Genomic DNA, 21443 nt, shown 5'->3' with positions numbered 1-21443 from the left:
TTTCTTCCTGTGTGTATTGAGCACCTACTATGTGCCAGACATTCTTCTAAGTGTGGGTAAATGGTAAGCAAAAAACGTCTCTGCCTAGTAAGGTTTACAGTGAGGTAGGGACGACAGATATTTAGAAAGTAATAACAAGTGTCATGCAAATATTATGCTTCGGAAATGGTTGACAGGAAGGCTCCCAAACTGGCTGGGCGGGTGAAAGGGCCACGTTAAAACTGAGCCAACTGTGAGGTTAATGAGTCAGTAACTTGTCAAACCGGGAGACACGGGTTTGTTACAAAGCAGCAGACGTCAGCGGAGAGCCAGCAGCAGGCGCTACCTCAAACCACCCTTTACCATGACGCAGGGCCCCGCCCATTCCCTCCCTGACTCCGCCCCTCCCCCCGCCCCCTATGTGCTCTCCAGCTTGCCGCCAATCCTCCCAGAACGCGTCACTCTCGGCTCTAACAATGGGGGGCGGGGGGAGCGGGGGTCTGTCGGTCACGCCTGCGCCGTAGAGCTTGGGAGGGGGCGGGCCCAGCCGGCGGCGGGAGGCGTGTAACAGTGACGCAAGCAGCCGCGACGCCATTTGCTGCCGCCGAGCGTGGACGCAGGGAAGTCTCGGAAGAACTCGGTCGCGAGACTCTCCCGCGCACGCTAGCCAGCCACCAGTACCTGTTTAGTCCCGCGCGCTCCCTCGTGTCACCCCTCGGAGGAGTCGCCGCCGCCGTCGCCACCGCCACCGCCCCCCGGAAAGAAATCAGAGGCTCCGCGAGGCCGCCGTTTCCGCCATGCCCAAGAATAAAGGTAATGCCGCCCGGACCCCGGGACCACGGCTCCGTTCAGCCGGGTTTCCCTGGCCCTGCCCGGGGCCTCCGGGTCGCCCCGGCCGCAGTGACCTTTTTTCCTTCCTGCTCTTCCTGCTCGCTGCTGGGCCCCCCGCACGCAATTCTGAGCCCGGGAGAGGAGCTGGGAAGTTAACTCCTGTTTCCCAGTTTGGTCACATTGGGGTGGAGCCGACGCCATTTTTGTAGGGCCTCCTGCGGGAGAATGTGGGCTTTTGCTCCTGATTCGCGCCAGACTGACCGCGGCTCGGTGGAGAGGTGGGGAGACCTTCCTCGGGGCGGCCCGGGCTTCGTAGATAGGCCCCTTTGCCCTTTCCTGGGCATGAGGAGTTAAACTTTGAAGGCAATGCTGAACTTTAAAAGGGTGATGCCTGCTTTCGTGACCACCAGGTACTCCTGCATAGGTGTCTTTATGGACCCTAAAGTATTGTTGGGACTACTCGCTGTCCTTTGTAAACAGTGGGCAAAACCTTGATGGATTTTTAAGGCTCACTTCTAGAAATTGACTCTTCTCCATCCCGTCTCAGGGTTTAGCTTATTTGTTTTTCTAGAAGACTTGTTCCATATTTAGCCAAGTTTTCTACTTTTACTTCAGATCATGCCTATATTGTGATGGGAATAAAGTTTCCTCCGTTCTGAGGCTAAACATTCACAAATTATCAGACTTGAGGAGAAGTTTATTTGGAATTTCCAAAATGGAAAAGGCAATATACTCCTAAAGAAACTCTCCTTTTGACAGATTTACAGTTTGTCACTTTTGATGTCCTTATAATTTCTCGAAGAAATTCTGCAAGTAGAAATAAGGAGAACATTGTATTTCCTACAGGAGAGGAGCGTATTTCACAGCGCACAAGAAGTCTCCTTTGATTATTCATCCTGAGGACCTTCTCCCCTGACCCTGGCCCACTTGTGTTCTCTTTTCTTAACAGCTGGCTCCAGGGATTCTATCACCTTTCCTCTTTGTAGCTGTCACCACCCACTTTATCCCTCGGGGTACTTGGTCAAAGTTATGTGCACAATTTGGTACACTCCTCTCAGGGCACTCCACTTGGCTACCCTCAGAAATCAAGCTTGCAGGTCCTTTTAGTAGCAAGGATTCTTACCCTTAGATAGGATGATAAAGGATTTTAAAAGTCTTACAGTTTTTTTCTAATCTGTATAATTCTTTATTCCCTCTGAGATAGTAACTGGATCACTTCAGTATTCTCACCTTTATTTCTAGTAATGATATTTGCAGTTCCTTCACTAGGCTGTAAACTCTAAAGGACAGGAATAGTATCTGTCCTAATCAAATTGGATTGCTACCACTTGACACTTAGTAGATGCTCAATAAATATTTGTTGTATTAAATCACCTCCCTTCTGTTGACGCCACCCTTAGGTGAATAATAGGTTTCCCTTTGGTTTCAAGGGGACAAGACTTCTACACTAAATCACATCTGTCTAGTTCACTAGCTTCGTGTCTTGCTTAAGAAAGGTCCCCTGTGGGAATTTCTCCAAAACACTTCTGATTGGTTTAAAGAAGGAATTTGAGAATTTTGATTTAGTTTAGAGGCTACCTGTTCTTTTAGAAAGAAAGCACGGTAAAAAGTTAGAATGTTTATCTTTAATTGTACACTCAGACCTGGTCTCATTCATTCAAAAGAGAATTTAAAGAGCATTCCCTTACATGACACTAAAATAGAGAGGGGAAAGATCATGGTATGGCTAATTCTGGTATGTTGACAAGTAATGAATCATTTTTTTTTTAATAAGTAGCATTTGGGGCATACAAAAAATATAGATGATATAATGGGCACCTGGAAATGCTTTACTCTGTTTAAGAATTAACCACACAGATTGAAGTAAAGCCCTCTGTGTACCCCTTCCCAATCCCCTTTTGCTCTCTTCCTGAACGTAACCAACCACTGTGCTGAGTTTGGTGTTTATCATTCCTGTACATGTAAAACAAATTGATTGCTCTTAGTTATCTGTTATTTTACTTAGAGGAAGAATATTTTTCAAGACTCCTGAATCTTATGAGATGGGGTTTAATAATGTAGAAATAAACTCATGTTTATTTTTCTGGGGTTTTCTACCCCATTGAAAAATCCAGAAGCTCTGTAAATATAGTCTTGTGATGGTTACACAAATAAGGATAAAAATTGCCACAAACTATGTTGACTTTTGCTTTGGACTGATTCTTAACAGCTTGTGTCCTCTAAGTTATTAGAAACTCATCCTCAAATCAGGAAAAAAGGCGCCTTGTCACTCATTCATGAAGAGCATTTGGAGTAAAGTGTTCCCACACTTTGAAGAGGTTGCTACCTATGATTTTAAAATCACCACTCCTTTAGGAATGTATGGACTACTCTTGACTGATTAATTGGAAGAATTGCCAAGCTCAGGTATATAACTCAGTAAACAGAGCAGGTATAATCCTTGCCCTAATGGAGCTTGCACTCTGTTTTGCAGATCTGGCATGATTAATAGCTTGAAATACTTTTCTCTTTCTAGGAAATTAGTTTCAGTGTGCCCTAAGAAATGCCTCAAATACTGAACTGTAAGGACTCTAGGTGGGTCAGGACATTGTAGAGACCCACCTAACAATAGCACAAAGCAGTCGGAGACTGCCCCAGGAGAGTGTAAGTCAGTTGATTCAAGAAGTTTCATGTCTGTCTTTGCATTGGCCAGGTGCACATTCTTGATTGTGTTTGGGCTGTGAACTTTTTCCTGCTCCCAAGCTCTTCCCATGAGTCCCTTAGTAACACTACCACTGATAGCCTTTCTCCCACCTTTTAGAAATGGCTGACAATGTGGTTTATGCTCCGGAATGGGAACAAGATGCTATGGAGATGTAGCCTAATGTCAGGGCTAGGATTAGGTGTGAATCTGTTTGCTCTGATCACTGACTCTGAAATAGTGAGTTACTTCTCTGAGCTTCAGCAAACTCATTGGTAAACTGGGAGTAAATGACTATTATTACCTCATTGGGTTATTGTGACAAGTACATGCATGACATTATTACATAGTAGTTAAGAGCATGGTCACTGGGGTCATATAGAAACAAGGGTGTTAGGGACCAGCTTCGTATAATAAAAGAAAGCAAATTGAGTTTTAAATAGAATTGAGCTTGAGATGACAGGCAGTAGCCCCTTCACTGGAGATGTACTGAGCCGTTAGATATAAAAGACCAATGCTAAGTTGAAATAGTGGCACTGAGATGTAAAATTACTAGCATAGAAGTGATAGGTGAGAGAAAAATAAATCTCCTTAGAAAGTAAGTGCACAGAAGGTGGGAAGTATGAAGAACAAGGATGGGAAGGGGGAGAATTATGGATTTTTAGGGATACCAGTGAGATAGAATTCTAGACTCCTAAATGGTAGAAAGAGTATAGAGGTAATTGAATCTTCTTCCTTTTCATGCATGTACGTAGCCTTTACGGATTGGCTTCTTTCACTTATCAATATACATTTAAGGTTCCTCCATGTCTTTTCAGTGTTTGATAGTTCTAGGCTAGGCCTGCTTCATTGTACCTGTAATAAGAACAGTGACCTTCTTACTAGTTTCCCACTCGGAGGTTCATGTCACATCTCTGCCTTTTATTAAAGGAATTTTTATTTAAAATTTTTGAGTAGTAAATGTATTCACATGATTCAAATTTTAAAGAGTATAAAAAGTGAAATCTCTTTCCTAAATACGTCCCATTGCCACCTAGTTCTTCTCAGAGGCAGTCATTGCTGACTTTTTTGTATATGTCCTTCCAGAGATAATTTGTGTATATATAAACAAATATGAAGATACTTCCTTTTTACGTAGTTTTATACTCTTCTTCTCTTGCTTTTTTTTTTTTTTTGAGACAGAGTCTCACTCTTTTGCCCGGGCTAGAGTGAGTGCCGTGGTGTCAGCCTAGCTCACAGCAACCTCACACTCCTGGGCTCAAGCGATCCTTCTGCCTCAGCCTCCCGAGTAGCTGGGACTACAGGCATGCGCCACCATGCCCGGCTAATTTTTTCTATATATTTTTAGTTGTCCGATTAATTTCTTTCTATTTTTAGTAGAGACGGGGTCTTGCTCAGGCTGGTTTCGAACTCCTGAGCTCAAACAATCCGCCCGCCTCGGCCTCCCAGAGTGCTAGGATTACAGCCGTGAGCCACTGCGCCCAGCCATTCTCTGGCTTTTTTATTTTAAAACTTACATTATGAAGAATTTTGAATATATACAAAAGTAGATCAGTGTAATGAACCTCTGTGTACCCATCTCCTAGCCCTTAATTTATGGCTAATCTTGCACCATCCTCACCAAATCAGGATCCAGAGTTAGTCTGTGTTGCAATTGACTGATAGATCTTTTCAGTCTCTTTAATCTTTAGGCTCCTCTTCTGTCTCGTTTTTAAAATTTTCTTCATAATGTATCTGTTGAAGAAACCTGATTGTCTTCTAGAATTGCTACAGAATTGTAGGATTGGATTTTGCTGATTGCATCCCTATGCACCTTGCTTTTTAATAGGCTTTACTTTTTAGAGCAGTTTCTGGTTTATAGAAAAATGAGCAGAGAGTTCCCATATACCCTCTTCTCTTTCCTCCTACCCGCAGTTTTCCTCATTATTAACATCTTGCATTGGCGTGGTACATTTGTTAACAATTGATGAGCCAACATAGATACATTGTTATTAGCCAAAGTCTATAGTTTGCATTAGGGTTAGCTCTTTATGTTGTACATTGTATAGGTTTTGATACACATATAGTGATATGTATCCACCATTACAGTATCATACAGAATAGTTTCATTGCCCTGAAGATCCCCTGTGCTTCAAATACTCATTGCCTCCTCCCCAGTTGCTGGCAACCATTGATTTTTTTTTTCCTGTCTCCATAGTTTTACCTTTTCTAGAATGTCATATGTAGTTGGAATCATACTATATATGTAGCCTTTACAGGTTGGCTTCTTTTACTTATCAATATGCATTTAAGGTTCCTCCGTGTCTTTTCAGTGTTTGATAGCTCATTTCTTTTTATCACGGAATAACATGCCATTGTATAGATGTACCAAAGTTTATCCATCCATTTGCCTGGAGGACATCTTCGATGTTCCCAAGTTCAGGCGATTATTAGCACCTTTTTAACTTTGAATGTCTTGCTTAATGTATGTTACAACTTACAGGATAAAATTGAAATTCTTGGGGTTGCCAGAGTTGCTCCCCCTCCCCCCACAATATCAGTGTGTTCCATTCCAGTAGCTATAACTTTGCCTCCCCCCCCCCCCCCCCCCCCGCCCCCAGTCATTTCCTACTCATACTCCTTTCATGAGTTGTCAGGTATGAGAGGGACAGGGCATTTTTATAAAATTTATCAGGACCCAATGTAGTTTAGGTTCTGGAATGGGAACAAAATGCTATGGAGGTACCCTAATGTGGGGGCTGCAAGCGAAAAGAGAGTAGGTGTGAATCTGGTCACCCTGATTCAATGACCATAATTTTAAGTGAGTTCTCTGAGCTTCAGTGGACTAATCAGTAAACTGTGCGTAGATGACTGTTGTTACCTCATGGGGTGATTGTGACAAGTAAATGGGTGGCGCTATAGCATGACCACTGGGGTTGTACAACAAACAAGGTGTTGAGTAAGGACCAGCTTTGTACAAGAAAGTAAATTGAGTTTTGAATGGAGATTTCAATATTTATCGCGATCTGCTGCCAAAAGGTTGAAAACCACAGTTCTCTGTCTAGACACTCTCCTCCCTTCATTTTAAAAATATCAGGTTCCTTGCATAGGACCTGGCTTCAGAAGGCATCATAAGATTTCAGCTTAGAAGACTATGTATGGAATTGCATTTTTATTTGGAAAGGATGGATGCTAAAGTGAAATGTTTTTCTAAATACTTGTATTAATATATAATATCTGCTATTTGTTTGTATTTTATAGCAGAAAAATCCCAAAAGGAAATTCCAAGAAGGGTAGGGGGATAATAATATGTTAATGTTGCGATCAGAGATTGCAAGTTTAACATGAGTAATTTAGTTTCTTTTCATACTGTTTGGCAGATGATTAATGTTGTTTCTTTTCTTTTTTTAAAACCATTAGGTAAAGGAGGTAAAAATAGACGTAGGGGTAAGAATGAGAATGAATCTGAGAAAAGAGAGCTGGTGTTCAAAGAAGATGGACAAGGTAAGTGTTTTCATAAGTTAGGCTTTTGTAAGTAACATCTTTTCTTTCTTAAATATGGAATTTCAGGCTCTAAATTTAATAAGGATCCTATTCATAATCCTGAGGAGTAAAACTGATGACCCTTTTGCTCTTCTCCATTTCTCATCCCCCATACTTCTCCAGAGCTTTTCGGTAATCGTTTCCTGGTCTACTCAGTATGCCTTTCTGTAAACATACAGGTGTCCCTGTTTTGTATGAGTCCTCATAACTAAGAATGAGTTATTGTACAGTTCAGAGGGATTTAAGCCTCAAAAGCCATGGTTGATAATTCTGTGACTTGGTGGGTCATTTTTGATAGTGTGTTCAGTAGACCATGGATGTTTGAAGGATGTATCCGAGGCCGACATAGGCCTCTTCATTCTCCAGTGCCATTAGCATATGATTTCATAAACTGAAATAACATGAAACTGAACAATTGATCGATTTTTTTAGACTGATTAAGATTTTAAGTGCCAGATAATACTAGAAAAATAAATTCTGACTGGATCACTTGCTTTTTCTCCCCCTAGTTTTATTTTGAGTAATTGCAAACATACGGAAAAGTTGCAATATTAGTACAATGAATTCCGTTAAACCCCTTGTCTGTATATATGCGCACACACACACACACAGAAACAGATTTGTGGGGGGTTTGGGGACTATTTGAAATTTAATTAAAGACATCATGCTGCTTTTGCCTTACTATTTTATCATGTGTCTCCTGTGAGCAAGTATGTTTTCTTACATGACTATAATAGGATTACCACACTCAGGTAATTTAACATGAATGTTATATGGTATATAGTTTGTATTCAGATTTCCCCACTTGTCACAATAATTTCTAGCACTTTTGTTTTTGAGACAGTCTCGCTCTGTTGCCCAGGCTAGAGTGCATTGGCCATTAGAGTGCTCTGCCATTAAGTAGTTTGGTGCTTATCACCGCCTTGTATTTATTTATACTTTCACTGCATATATTTATTCCAAACCAATACAACTGTATGTTTTTACTTCTCAATTTTGCGTAGACTTTTAAGTTGCTTATACCAAAAGTTGAACCTTTTCATACCCTTTTCTTTTTTCCTCCCTAGAGTACGCTCAGGTTATCAAAATGTTAGGAAATGGAAGGTTAGAGGCGATGTGTTTTGATGGTGTAAAGAGGTTATGTCACATCAGAGGGAAATTGAGAAAAAAGGTAGGTATGGAGATTTATTTTACTTTAATATAAACTTGATTAAGATGGGAAAATGCCTCTACAGTTTTTATTGACCAAGGACTTCATTTTTAGAAATTCCGAAAAGATCTACCTCGGTAAAGAATGATTTACCTATAAGTCAAATAGCAAGGATTCTTAGTGGTGATTTAATACAGATTCTATTGCTTAAAGAATCATTGTATCACCTATGTTGTATTCCTATGCAAAATATTTAACCTGAATCTGAGTCCTAAGGAAACAATCAACGAATCCAAGTTGAAGGACATTCTGTAAAACAAATGGCCTGGTTCTTAATGAGATGTTAGTGTCATGAAGATAAAAAAGACTGGGGAACTATTCCAGTTTCAAGGACACTTGAAGAGACCTATGCCATGTGGAATGTGGTCCTTGTTTGGATTCTGGTTTAGGGGTTTGGGGAATAACTATAAAGGTGTATTAAGAAAATCTGAATATGTGTTATGTTAAATAAGCATTGTATTCATGTTGCATTTTCTGAATATAATCATGAATGGACTGCCTTGAAAAGTAATGATTAATACAGCATTATAGTGAGTGTTCAGGCAGATTTATTAATCAGGGTGGTTAAAAGTCTCAACTCTGATTTGTGGGTTTTTGTTTGTTTGTTTTGATATATTAATCCTTCCATTCCCAAACTAAAACAGTTTGGGGAGCTGTAAATGTGTGGGTGGGTGGAAGGCTGGGAAGAAAGGGAAAGAGATAAAACAACATAATTTTCTATTCTCATATTTTTTTATACATATATATATGAGACAGGATCTTGCTCTGTCGCCCAGGCTAGAGTGCAGTGGCATGATCATAGCTCACTGCAGCCTCGGACTCCTGGGCTCAAGTGATCCTCCTGCCTCAGCCTCCCAAGTAGCTAGGGCTACAGGTGCATGCCCACCACACCTGAGCCTTTTTTTGGGAGTCTTGCTATGTTGCCCGGGCTAGTCTTGAACTCCTGGCCTTCAGCGATCCTCCAGCCTCAGCCTCCCTAAGCTCTGGAATTACAGGCCTTCTCATATAATAATAGATAACTAGCCACTTGGAGTGGTTCATGAATCTCTTAATCTCTAAACTGTTCAACTGGAATTTCTTGATTTTTCATTTTTATTTTAAACATGACATACAGTAACTTCTCTTTTATAGGTTTGGATAAATACTTCAGACATTATATTGGTCGGTCTCCGAGACTACCAGGTAAAAATTACATTTAAATATTTTATTTTTTACTGGCTTGAATTTGATGAACCATTCCTTAAGAGCCAGTTGTGTCTTAGCCATTGTGCAAAATACCCCAGGGATTATGGTTCCCAAATGCCAGTTTGTGGAGTCAACATGTGAACTTTTCATGAAGCTAAATAGTCTCTTTATTTTATAGGTCTTTAAATCAAAGCCTGGGAACCATTATTCTAGGGGATACAGCTGAGTGAGTCAAGCTCCTGTCCCACCAAAGGCATATAGCCTGGTATTGGAGAAAATAAGAGAGGCACACAAGTAATAACAATGCACACCACAACAAAAATGTGTGTAATGAATTTAAATGAGCGCTTGGAAAGAAAATGTTAGTTGCCCTTCATATTCTTAACCTTGACTATATGCTCATTGTGGGTTTGTGAAATCCATTTGATTTCCACCTATTGGAACTCATCCCTGTGTGATATTATTAATATTTTTATAGCCTTGATTATACTTTGATTTTTAAAAAGTATTTCAGAATAAAGAATTAAAATCTTCACTTTAAATCATTGGTTCTCAATTGTGGGCAGTTTTGCCCTCCAGGGGACATTGGCAGTAACTGAAGACATTTCTGGTTGCCACAACTTGGGGAGTGGTGCAGAGCTGCTGTCCTGTATCACATAGAGGCCAGGGGTGATGCTAAACATCCTACAATGCATAGGACATCATCCCCCAGCAAATAATTGTCTGGTTCAGAATAATCAATACTGCCAAGGTTGAGAAAGCCTTTTTTAAATTCATACCATTTTAATGTCCATTTTCTTCTTTGGATCTTAACAGTAACCCCAGAAGAAGGAAGAATAATTAATTCCCTTTTTGACAGATGAGGATACCAGGGGTCCGAAAGCAGTAACTTTCTAGTTGTAAAGTGACAGCCAGGACCAGCTCTTATGATTCAGAATCTCTTGTGATTCTCCTCCTATTCTCCTGCCGCTTACAGGGTGGTCCCGGAAGCAGCAGCATCATTGTCTTCCGGGAGCATGTTATTACAGAAAGGCAGATCCTTGCACTCCACCCCAGGTCTCCTCAATCAGAGCATGCATTTTAATAGGATCCCCATAAGCTTCTGTACACTTCACATTTTAAGAAGTACTGGTCTTAATCACACCGCCCTTGATGTTGAAGCGATCAATTTTCTCTCAGATTCTTTTCAAATGGGGAAATACAAACATTCTAAGGCATTATGTTTCAGTGGGACATTTGCATCAGAGCACCCAAAGAACTTCTAAAAATACAAATTCTTGGGCTTCACTTCATGTCTACTAATCTATCTTCAGGAGATGTAAAAATAGCACAGGATATTCTGATTGATACATACCCTGAGAAACACATATATCAAAAGGTGTATTAATTTTCATAGGTCATTGTACCAGTCCCAGTTTTTGAATTGCATGTCTGATCACCCTGCAAATTATGTTCCCAAGGAACTCTTGTATTTCAAAAGACTTCTCTATTCAAAGGGTAATAGTAAATAATCTATCTAAAAGATGGGATCTGCACAGTTCTCTTATTAAAGGCAGATCTGTAAATATATTTCCTAAGCTTTTTAATCATTATTCAGTCATGCATGTATGCTTCCTACTGGGTTAAACCCAAGGATGTTTTTCAGGGGGTTGGAGAAAACTTTAAAATTTAAAAAAAAAGAAGAGTTTCTAGCAAAACAGTGAGATTGGACTTTTTTATTCAGTTTGAAAATAATTTGTGAAATGACTGAATATTTTGGCATAATTAGTTTTAAAACTTACTTGTCTCTATTTAAGGATAACAAAGCCGATGTAATTTTAAAATACAATGCAGATGAAGCTAGAAGTCTGAAGGCATATGGCGAGCTTCCAGAGCATGGTAATGTTCTATTAACCTGTTACATGGTATTTAGGTTATTTGTTGGTGTTGAGGTGAAGGAATTTTGGTAGAATTTTGTGGATTTTGCATATTTGCTTTTGTGCTTACACAATTAGTTTTAAGTATGCCTGACTATACTTAGTTCTACTAGGTAATATAAGAAAGAAGTTACTGGAGTTCTGTTCCTAATAAATATACTTGTGGTGAGGAGTTATAAGCCCTAGACTTCTACATAATGCCAAAGAAACAGTTTTGTTATATTTATTTTAAAATTCCTTACTCAAGAGACTGTCAAGTGTTTGTCTGCATTAAACACAAAGCAATGACAATAATTAGGTGCCGTTGATTTTTATTAAAAACTTAGTTTTCGGTCCATCTTATCCTTGTATCATAGTAAACCAACATTCTTTGTTTTCCCCCTCCAAATGTAACACTAATGTATTCTTAATGCAGAACTAAAACAAAAATGAGTCCCTCATAACGTCATCAAAGGGGAAACATACTTTGCATACTATTTTGTAAGCCTATATTTTTCATTTTTGACTCTGTTCTCTGTTGTATTTTATTATGAATAACAACCTAATTTTACTTAAGTGTGAAAGTTCTGCCAAAATTATGTTCTTGGCATTTCCAATTTAGGAAATACTAGTGTATCTAGGGAAGAGTAGAATTAACACTTCCTGGTTCATTTTCATTGCTCAGGGAAAAGCATGATTTGACCGGTCTGACTGATGAATCTATCTCATGGTGAACCACTATTATCTCAAGGAAATAAGTTGTTAGCATGTGCTCAAACCTTCTTTGAAGCATACCTGGAAGTTAAAATAGCTTCAGAACTAGTGTAATTAGAGCCTGCCTTACTAAAAATACCTTTGCGAACAAAAGAAAATTATAACGTAAATACTCTCCTTCTTGACATAGCAGCGACCTTGCAGGGAATTTTGCTGTATTAAATATACTGTATAGTAGTAGTAGTTTTGTTATATAGAAGTTAGGAAGACTTTTCTTATAATGAAACTTAAATTACAAGGTTGACTTGTGAAAGTCTCCTTTTATAGTTCAGCATTTGATATCAGACCTACGTCTTTTAGTGGGTAGTTATTCGTTTTAATAACATTTTAGTTTTATTATATGAGTATATTTATTATTGTGTCTTTAGCTAAAATCAACGAAACTGATACATTTGGTCCTGGAGATGATGATGAAATTCAGTTTGATGACATTGGAGATGATGATGAAGACATTGATGATGTAAGTAGATGCACCTTGCATTTCTGGTTGTTCCGTTACTGTCCACAGAGAAATAAACTCTTTCCCCTAACTTCCTTCAATTTTAAGAATACGGGACACTTAAATGAGGGTATATTTGGCATATTTTGAGACTAAATTATACTCAGTATTATTCAGAAGACAACTAGTCAAACAGTTTATACTTTGAGAATTCTTCAATATTCCTGAAAAGATCAGTGTTTGTTTTGGCAATATAAACACTCTAATTGTAAAACTTGTTTAATTAAGAGTGTCTAAAGAGATAGCTATTTAGTATGTTAAAAGAAAAATCTTATTTGAATCAGGATTGGAATTACAAGATATACTGAAAGCCTAGTTAAGATGGAGGCCTGTTGCCAATTACATTATTTTATCTGTTTGGTAGGTGCTATTGGCACTCTTAGTTTGGAAGTTGATATGTTTATTTTGAGGAAAATGTATTGTTTTTCCTGATGATAAACCAGTAATCCCCATACAAATAAATGCTTCAGTGCACTTCTGTTACTATATTTGAATGAAATTCAAACTTAGTCTTTTGGCAATATACATTTATTTAGTAAAATTACAGGTAATTTTATAGGGGTGGTATCATAAGTTACTCTTAAATCTGGTTTGGGTTGTTCTTTTCAACTCCCTTTACATAAAATGTAGTTCAGAAACCACCTTTCTATATAAATCCAAAATAATAATAAGCCAGGCACGGTGTCATGTGCCTGTAGTCCTAGCTGTTCTGGAGGCCGAGGCAGAAATTCAAGGCTGTAGTACATGGTGATCGCACTTGTGAATAGCTGCTGCACTCCAGCCTGGGCAACATAGCAAGATGCCGTCTCTAAAAAAAAAAGTAATAATGTTTGACTTCATTCAAAGATGGAATTTCAGAATACTTAGAACACTTGTTCCTGACTCAAGATTATGCAATAGAATCGCCAGAGATTTTCAAAAGTATGGGGGCCAGTTTTGGGGAAATCTGATTTAGGCATCACAACCTCTGCTTACCACAGAGATTCTTCAATTACCATTTTTCTGTACTTGATTTATCGCATATCCATCCATCCCTCTACTCATCCTTCAGTCCATTTTATATTTTGATGCATCTCCAAACCATTTAAAATACACCATGAATTAAAATTTGTGTACATACCTTCAATGTATATGTGCATTTGAGTTTTTAAACACAAGAATACTATTATGAGGTTATATGCATTTTAATGCATACCCCAAAATAGAAAGTGAGAAATAAATATGTTGTTTTATTATTTTGTTAGTGTACCTCTCTTTGGAGACCCTGAGCCAGGAGAATTCTTGTGACTAAACTGCTACTAATAATTTGACCATAGAGTTAACAATTCTATTCTGTGGTAAGAACCTGACATGCAGCTGACTTGTGGATTAAGGGCCCATCCAAACATTTTTGTAGCTGAGCCAGGGTAAAAGCCCTCTTTAGAAAATTAAGGAACTTAACCAGAGAACATGCATGAATATGAAGCCACATACACCAGAATGATAGGTTGAGGATTTATAGTTAAGATTTCTCAGAAAAAAAGTTCTGAATCTGTGCCAGTGCCTCCTCAGAACCGGACCCAGCTGGCCGGCTGGAAAAGAGAAGATAAAGACAGTGGTTATTAAAGGAGTTTGAGTTTTCTTGAACGTTTTGTAAGGGTTTGCTCTCCATCACCTGAGAACTCTACTTTTCCGAGACATTTCTCCATGTGGTTTATAGGTGTTCTAGCCATCACTCCTATAACAAGATTGACTTGGAGGAAGATTAGGTCAGTATCACACTTATCCTGTTCTTAAAGAGATCATGCTCCTCCGTGTCTCCTCCTACCCACAAAATGTGAAATTTTTTATCACTAGCACAAAAAGAAGAAAGGAGATACTAACATTACAAAAGAGATTTACTAATAGCAGGCTGGAATTGAGAAAAACCTGGTATGTGGAATTTGGTCTTCAAATTGGATTTATTTCCCAGATAGCCTAAGGATGTGAAAGTCTCCCTTATATGTAGTAGGCTGTTGGAATATAAGAATTCTTTTTCCTTTTGGCCTGATGTTCTTTTTCCCTTCCAGATCTAAATCGAACTCAACATTTTACATTCCAATTTCTCTGAAGATTGTCCTACAGTATGGATTTTGGCCAACACCCTTAAAGAAGATTAAAATTTCATTAGCATGAATGCAATTTGTTAAAGCAGACTGATTTGTTTCTAAGGTATTTGTGTTTCTTTAAAAACTGATAATGCTGAATTACGTTAAGTGAGATGTTAAGCCTACTTTGTTCTTTTGATGTAATGGAGCTTATGGGTAGATAGAAGACCACATCTCCTATTTTAAAAAAGAAAAAAATGCATTGCTGCCTTTCCTACTTTGACCACTTCCAGTAAGTAAATGGATGTTTCGAATAAACCATTTGCCTTGTATTCAACATGAATTACGATTAAGCCCTAGTTTTGACTAGCCTATTGACTGTACAGAATCTATATGTGTATTCCAGTTACCTAGATGTTCTTTGAGATTTTGATAAAATGTGAGGGAGGCAGAAATCTGCATTTGAAGTCAAAAATGATAAGTCTGTTTTACATATTTAAGTAGCATGTGGCTATTTTTATACTAATTTTGATATTATGTACATTCTTTTCATGATCTCGTTTTGCCACCATAAACTTATCCAAAAAAGCATTTCTAAAATGTACTTTTCAAAACCTGGGTTTTAATAGCAATTTTGAATTTGTAAGCTTGGGAGTTACAGAAGTTGAACACTAGGTGGCACCCAGTTATCATAACATTGGAAATATTGATATAATTCTTGACTTTTTTTCTGTGCAGAAAAAATTTCCCAAACATGAAGAGATTGTTTTGATCATGTGCATGTGTGTAGAATATTTTTACAGAACAGAAAGATTATGTTAAAAGTGTTATTTTATTTTCAGAAGTCATACATGTAAGCTACAATTTTGAGTGCTTTATGAACACTTAAAATATATATGAATGAAAATTTAATTTCATAACAATTTGTACAAATCAAGCTGTTTTCAACATATCCCTAACCTGGGGAAAGAGAAGGGAATAACAACTTAATGAAAAGATGGTCTCCAATTTCTGAATGGAAGAACTACAGCTGAGAAATATAATAAAATGTCATGCTGCAGAGTATATTATACCCTTACTTTGTATTAAGGATGTATTTTATTATGTGGAGAGGTTTTTTTTTTTTTCCCCTTGTGTTGGGAACTAAATTCACCCTTCCTTATTTTGTTTTTAGTTATTCACTCAAATCAAATGAAATTAGGGCTGAACTAGGTAGACCTCATTAGCCACATTGAAATCATGTGCAACTTGAAAACATGAGATCCATCATGTAGCTTGTGATACTTTTTTTCTTTTGGTCTCCAGAGAACTTTTTGGTGATGAAAAGTAATACACGGGGTAATAAACCTTCACATGGCTTCCAAGGAAAAAAGCAAATCTTCCCTAATCTACTCTCACTTTAAGTTCCTTTCCTAAGTATGCAAACTCTGGATTCAAAAATCTGAGGTACTATAAAACATTAAGTTGAAGAATAGAAATTAAGAGTGCATAATTGTGGTGGTTGTTTCTTATTCTCTGGCATTCCTGAGTACTTACCTTGGTGGAATGAATCTGAGATCAAAGGCCGGTTTTTAATACTCCTAAGAAACCAGCCTTGAAGAATTGACTTAGTGATTGTCTTCATCAGTAATCTAAACCTCCTGAGATATTTAGGCTTCTGTGCATAAGTGTTTTGATGAATTTACAGTATATATGGATCGTTCCGTGTTATTTTACCAAGAATGTTTGAGCTTGCCATATGTGATATAGTTCCTGATAGGGATAGTGCAACTCAAATATTTTTCTGCTTTCCTCCTCTAACAAATATGGTTAGTCTAAAAATTACAACTGTGACCCTAATTCAAGCATTCGCTGGTTGGTGGTCAAGGTTTTTTCCTTGCCTAGATAGTAACAGCCCGATCTAGTGCTGTTCTTTCTGGAAAATCTCAAATCATAATGATTATAGCGTAAAGTTGTAGCTCATATACAACACTAGTTGGAGGAATTCTTTCACTAATTTGTATTTAATGTGGAAACTGTATAGTTTCATTGATTACATTTCAAATAAGGAATGGAAGTGGTCTTCAGGAAGGTTTTTTTGATTTTTAAATTTTTTGTTGTTTTCTAGGTTATATGCTTTGATTCCTATAATACGATGCTATGAGCTATGCCCAGAAACAAAATAAAATGTTTGAAATCCAAGAATAATGGTTTTTACTGTTAAGAGAGTGTAATAGTTATTACTAATGAATTTGATGGGGTTGCATTTTTCATGCAGTGTTTGTTCCACTTCCAGTTAGAGTATAAATATGTTGTATTACTAAGGTGGCTAAAAAAACCAAGCTTTTGTGTAAAAAAGATTTGCCAAGATTTGTTTGACTGCTGATTATCTTAAACACCCAGCCTCTAAAGAGACCACATCTTCAGGAGCCTGTAAACTGTGCATGATGGAAATTCTTGATTTTATTGAGGAATGGCCATTGGTTTACTTACCACATCTATGGAATCGTGGCTGTAAATAGTTGCTTACAAAACTTACGAAACTTGTGAATTGTAATTTAACTTAATTTCATCTACCATACGTAAATATTAAATTATGATGTTCAATAACATCTTTAATAGGTACAAACTGCTGTCAGTGTCAACTTCAGAGTAACTCTGAGTAATAAAATAGGTAAAAAAAAAAAGCATGCTTTGAAATACCTAGTTAGATTATTTGTATCGTGTACAGATTTAACAACAGCCAGTGTTGACTGTGTGTGGCTTGACAGTTTAAGTAGCAGAATGAAAGTGAGGTTTCTTTATGTTACCTTACTGTCATAAAGATGAGAAGGATTTGTATTGGTATGAAATGTTTATCCTGCTTAGTAAGGGTAAGTTTCATTTATACTGTTTGAACTCCTGTGTACTTTTGAACACTACTTTGTGTTTTTGGTTTACCCTAAACCACCATTTTTTGAATCCTTGCTTTTTTACCTCCTATTCAGAAAAGAACAAAATCTTAAATCTTAAGAATTAAGTCTTACAAGTGTGAAAAGACACTAGATTCTCAGGTATACAATGAACTGAGCAATTTGGACAGCATATTGGACTTTGTCCTCCCTCCCCCCACCCTGCCCCCAAACCCCAGCTGCAAGGTACTTGTGAGGCAATGTGCTGGAGAGGTAAGAGCATGGGCCCTGGGTTCAGATGGCCTGTACCCTAGTCCCTGTTCTGCCCTTCACCTGTAGGTAACCATGGGCACCTTCTCCAGCTTGTCTAGGCATCAGGGGCCTCACTTGTAAGATGAGGGTGATGAGAACTGTACCTGTCTTGCAGAGTTGTTGGGAAGATTGATAATTTAGACATTTATAAATGTAATGCACTTAGAGCAGTGTCTGCCTCTTTTCACTCGATGTCCAGGACTATGTAAAATAGAAGATGCATGTCTTCTATATTCTCCATTTACCATTTCTTTTTTGTACAATCTTTGATTCTTAGGATAGAAGGAACATGTAGAATATGTATTTGTATATTCATTTTGACACAGTATAATGGATGTTTCGAATAAACCATTTGCCTTGTATTCAACATGAATTACGATTAAGCCCTAGTTTTGACTAGCCTATTGACTGTACAGAATCTATATGTGTATTCCAGTTACCTAGATGTTCTTTGAGATTTTGATAAAATGTGAGGGAGGCAGAAATCTGCATTTGAAGTCAAAAATGATAAGTCTGTTTTACATATTTAAGTAGCATGTGGCTATTTTTATACTAATTTTGATATTATGTACATTCTTTTCATGATCTCGTTTTGCCACCATAAACTTATCCAAAAAAGCATTTCTAAAATGTACTTTTCAAAACCTGGGTTTTAATAGCAATTTTGAATTTGTAAGCTTGGGAATTACAGAAGTTGAACACTAGGTGGCACCCAGTTATCATAACATTGGAAATATTGATATAATTCTTGACTTTTTTTCTGTGCAGAAAAAATTTCCCAAACATGAAAAGATTGTTTTGATCATGTGCATGTGTGTAGAATATTTTTACAGAACAGAAAGATTATGTTAAAAGTGTTATTTTATTTTCAGAAGTCATACATGTAAGCTACAATTTTGAGTGCTTTATGAACACTTAAAATATATATGAATGAAAATTTAATTTCATAACAATTTGTACAAATCATGCTGTTTTCAACATATCCCTAACCTGGGGAAAGAGAAGGGAATAACAACTTAATGAAAAGATGGTCTCCAATTTCTGAATGGAAGAACTACAGCTGAGAAATATAATAAAATGTCATGCTGCAGAGTATATTATACCCTTACTTTGTATTAAGGATGTATTTTATTATGTGGAGAGGTTTTTTTTTTTTTCCCCTTGTGTTGGGAACTAAATTCACCCTTCCTTATTTTGTTTTTAGTTATTCACTCAAATCAAATGAAATTAGGGCTGAACTAGGTAGACCTCATTAGCCACATTGAAATCATGTGCAACTTGAAAACATGAGATCCATCATGTAGCTTGTGATACTTTTTTTCTTTTGGTCTCCAGAGAACTTTTTGGTGATGAAAAGTAATACACGGGGTAATAAACCTTCACATGGCTTCCAAGGAAAAAAGCGAATCTTCCCTAATCTACTCTCACTTTAAGTTCCTTTCCTAAGTATGCAAACTCTGGATTCAAAAATCTGAGGTACTATAAAACATTAAGTTGAAGAATAGAAATTAAGAGTGCATAATTGTGGTGGTTGTTTCTTATTCTCTGGCATTCCTGAGTACTTACCTTGGTGGAATGAATCTGAGATCAAAGGCCGGTTTTTAATACTCCTAAGAAACCAGCCTTGAAGAATTGACTTAGTGATTGTCTTCATCAGTAATCTAAACCTCCTGAGATATTTAGGCTTCTGTGCATAAGTGTTTTGATGAATTTACAGTATATATGGATCGTTCCGTGTTATTTTACCAAGAATGTTTGAGCTTGCCATATGTGATATAGTTCCTGATAGGGATAGTGCAACTCAAATATTTTTCTGCTTTCCTCCTCTAACAAATATGGTTAGTCTAAAAATTACAACTGTGACCCTAATTCAAGCATTCGCTGGTTGGTGGTCAAGGTTTTTTCCTTGCCTAGATAGTAACAGCCCGATCTAGTGCTGTTCTTTCTGGAAAATCTCAAATCATAATGATTATAACGTAAAGTTGTAGCTCATATACAACACTAGTTGGAGGAATTCTTTCACTAATTTGTATTTAATGTGGAAACTGTATAGTTTCATTGATTACATTTCAAATAAGGAATGGAAGTGGTCTTCAGGAAGGTTTTTTTGATTTTTAAATTTTTTGTTGTTTTCTAGGTTATATGCTTTGATTCCTATAATACGATGCTATGAGCTATGCCCAGAAACAAAATAAAATGTTTGAAATCCAAGAATAATGGTTTTTACTGTTAAGAGAGTGTAATAGTTATTACTAATGAATTTGATGGGGTTGCATTTTTCATGCAGTGTTTGTTCCACTTCCAGTTAGAGTATAAATATGTTGTATTACTAAGGTGGCTAAAAAAACCAAGCTTTTGTGTAAAAAAGATTTGCCAAGATTTGTTTGACTGCTGATTATCTTAAACACCCAGCCTCTAAAGAGACCACATCTTCAGGAGCCTGTAAACTGTGCATGATGGAAATTCTTGATTTTATTGAGGAATGGCCATTGGTTTACTTACCACATCTATGGAATCGTGGCTGTAAATAGTTGCTTACAAAACTTACGAAACTTGTGAATTGTAATTTAACTTAATTTCATCTACCATACGTAAATATTAAATTATGATGTTCAATAACATCTTTAATAGGTACAAACTGCTGTCAGTGTCAACTTCAGAGTAACTCTGAGTAATAAAATAGGTAAAAAAAAAAGCATGCTTTGAAATACCTAGTTAGATTATTTGTATCGTGTACAGATTTAACAACAGCCAGTGTTGACTGTGTGTGGCTTGACAGTTTAAGTAGCAGAATGAAAGTGAGGTTTCTTTATGTTACCTTACTGTCATAAAGATGAGAAGGATTTGTATTGGTATGAAATGTTTATCCTGCTTAGTAAGGGTAAGTTTCATTTATACTGTTTGAACTCCTGTGTACTTTTGAACACTACTTTGTGTTTTTGGTTTACCCTAAACCACCATTTTTTGAATCCTTGCTTTTTTACCTCCTATTCAGAAAAGAACAAAATCTTAAATCTTAAGAATTAAGTCTTACAAGTGTGAAAAGACACTAGATTCTCAGGTATACAATGAACTGAGCAATTTGGACAGCATATTGGACTTTGTCCTCCCTCCCCCCACCCTGCCCCCAAACCCCAGCTGCAAGGTACTTGTGAGGCAATGTGCTGGAGAGGTAAGAGCATGGGCCCTGGGTTCAGATGGCCTGTACCCTAGTCCCTATTCTGCCCTTCACCTGTAGGTAACCATGGGCACCTTCTCCAGCTTGTCTAGGCATCAGGGGCCTCACTTGTAAGATGAGGGTGATGAGAACTGTACCTGTCTTGCAGAGTTGTTGGGAAGATTGATAATTTAGACATTTATAAATGTAATGCACTTAGAGCAGTGTCTGCCTCTTTTCACTCGATGTCCAGGACTATGTAAAATAGAAGATGCATGTCTTCTATATTCTCCATTTACCATTTCTTTTTTGTACAATCTTTGATTCTTAGGATAGAAGGAACATGTAGAATATGTATTTGTATATTCATTTTGACACAGTATTTAAATTAATTGTTAGCAACCTCATTTGATTCAATATAAGACTGGATGAATTTAAGATAGAAGTCTCTAAGTTGCTTGAA

At 37.4% G+C, this 21443-nt stretch overlaps 1 protein-coding gene across 1 annotated transcript; it reads left to right on the top strand.

The window, feature by feature from the left end:
- Positions 1–528: 528 nt before the first annotated feature.
- On the top strand, positions 529–15217 carry EIF1AX (eukaryotic translation initiation factor 1A, X-linked). Its single transcript, XM_012651699.1, has 7 exons — positions 529–792; positions 6890–6973; positions 8080–8183; positions 9354–9404; positions 11204–11285; positions 12445–12536; positions 14624–15217. Exons 1-7 carry the CDS (start codon positions 777–779, stop codon positions 14627–14629), a joined length of 435 nt encoding a protein of 144 aa, XP_012507153.1. The 5' UTR covers positions 529–776; the 3' UTR covers positions 14630–15217.
- Positions 15218–21443: the final 6226 nt, after the last annotated feature.

Source organism: Propithecus coquereli, unplaced genomic scaffold, assembly GCF_000956105.1.
Source record: "Propithecus coquereli isolate 6110/MARCELLA unplaced genomic scaffold, Pcoq_1.0 Scaffold362, whole genome shotgun sequence".
Lineage (NCBI taxonomy): Eukaryota > Metazoa > Chordata > Mammalia > Primates > Indriidae > Propithecus > Propithecus coquereli.
The sequence above is the reverse complement of the archived record's forward strand: the minus strand, read 5'-3'. Positions and strand labels throughout refer to the sequence as shown.

Excerpts from the sequence above, each read along its gene's own strand:
- EIF1AX (XM_012651699.1), top strand. Across the intron at positions 9,405-11,203 it reads TCGGTCTCCGAGACTACCAG|GATAACAAAGCCGATGTAAT; the intron begins GTAAAAATTACA and ends TCTCTATTTAAG. Across the intron at positions 11,286-12,444 it reads TGGCGAGCTTCCAGAGCATG|CTAAAATCAACGAAACTGAT; the intron begins GTAATGTTCTAT and ends TTGTGTCTTTAG.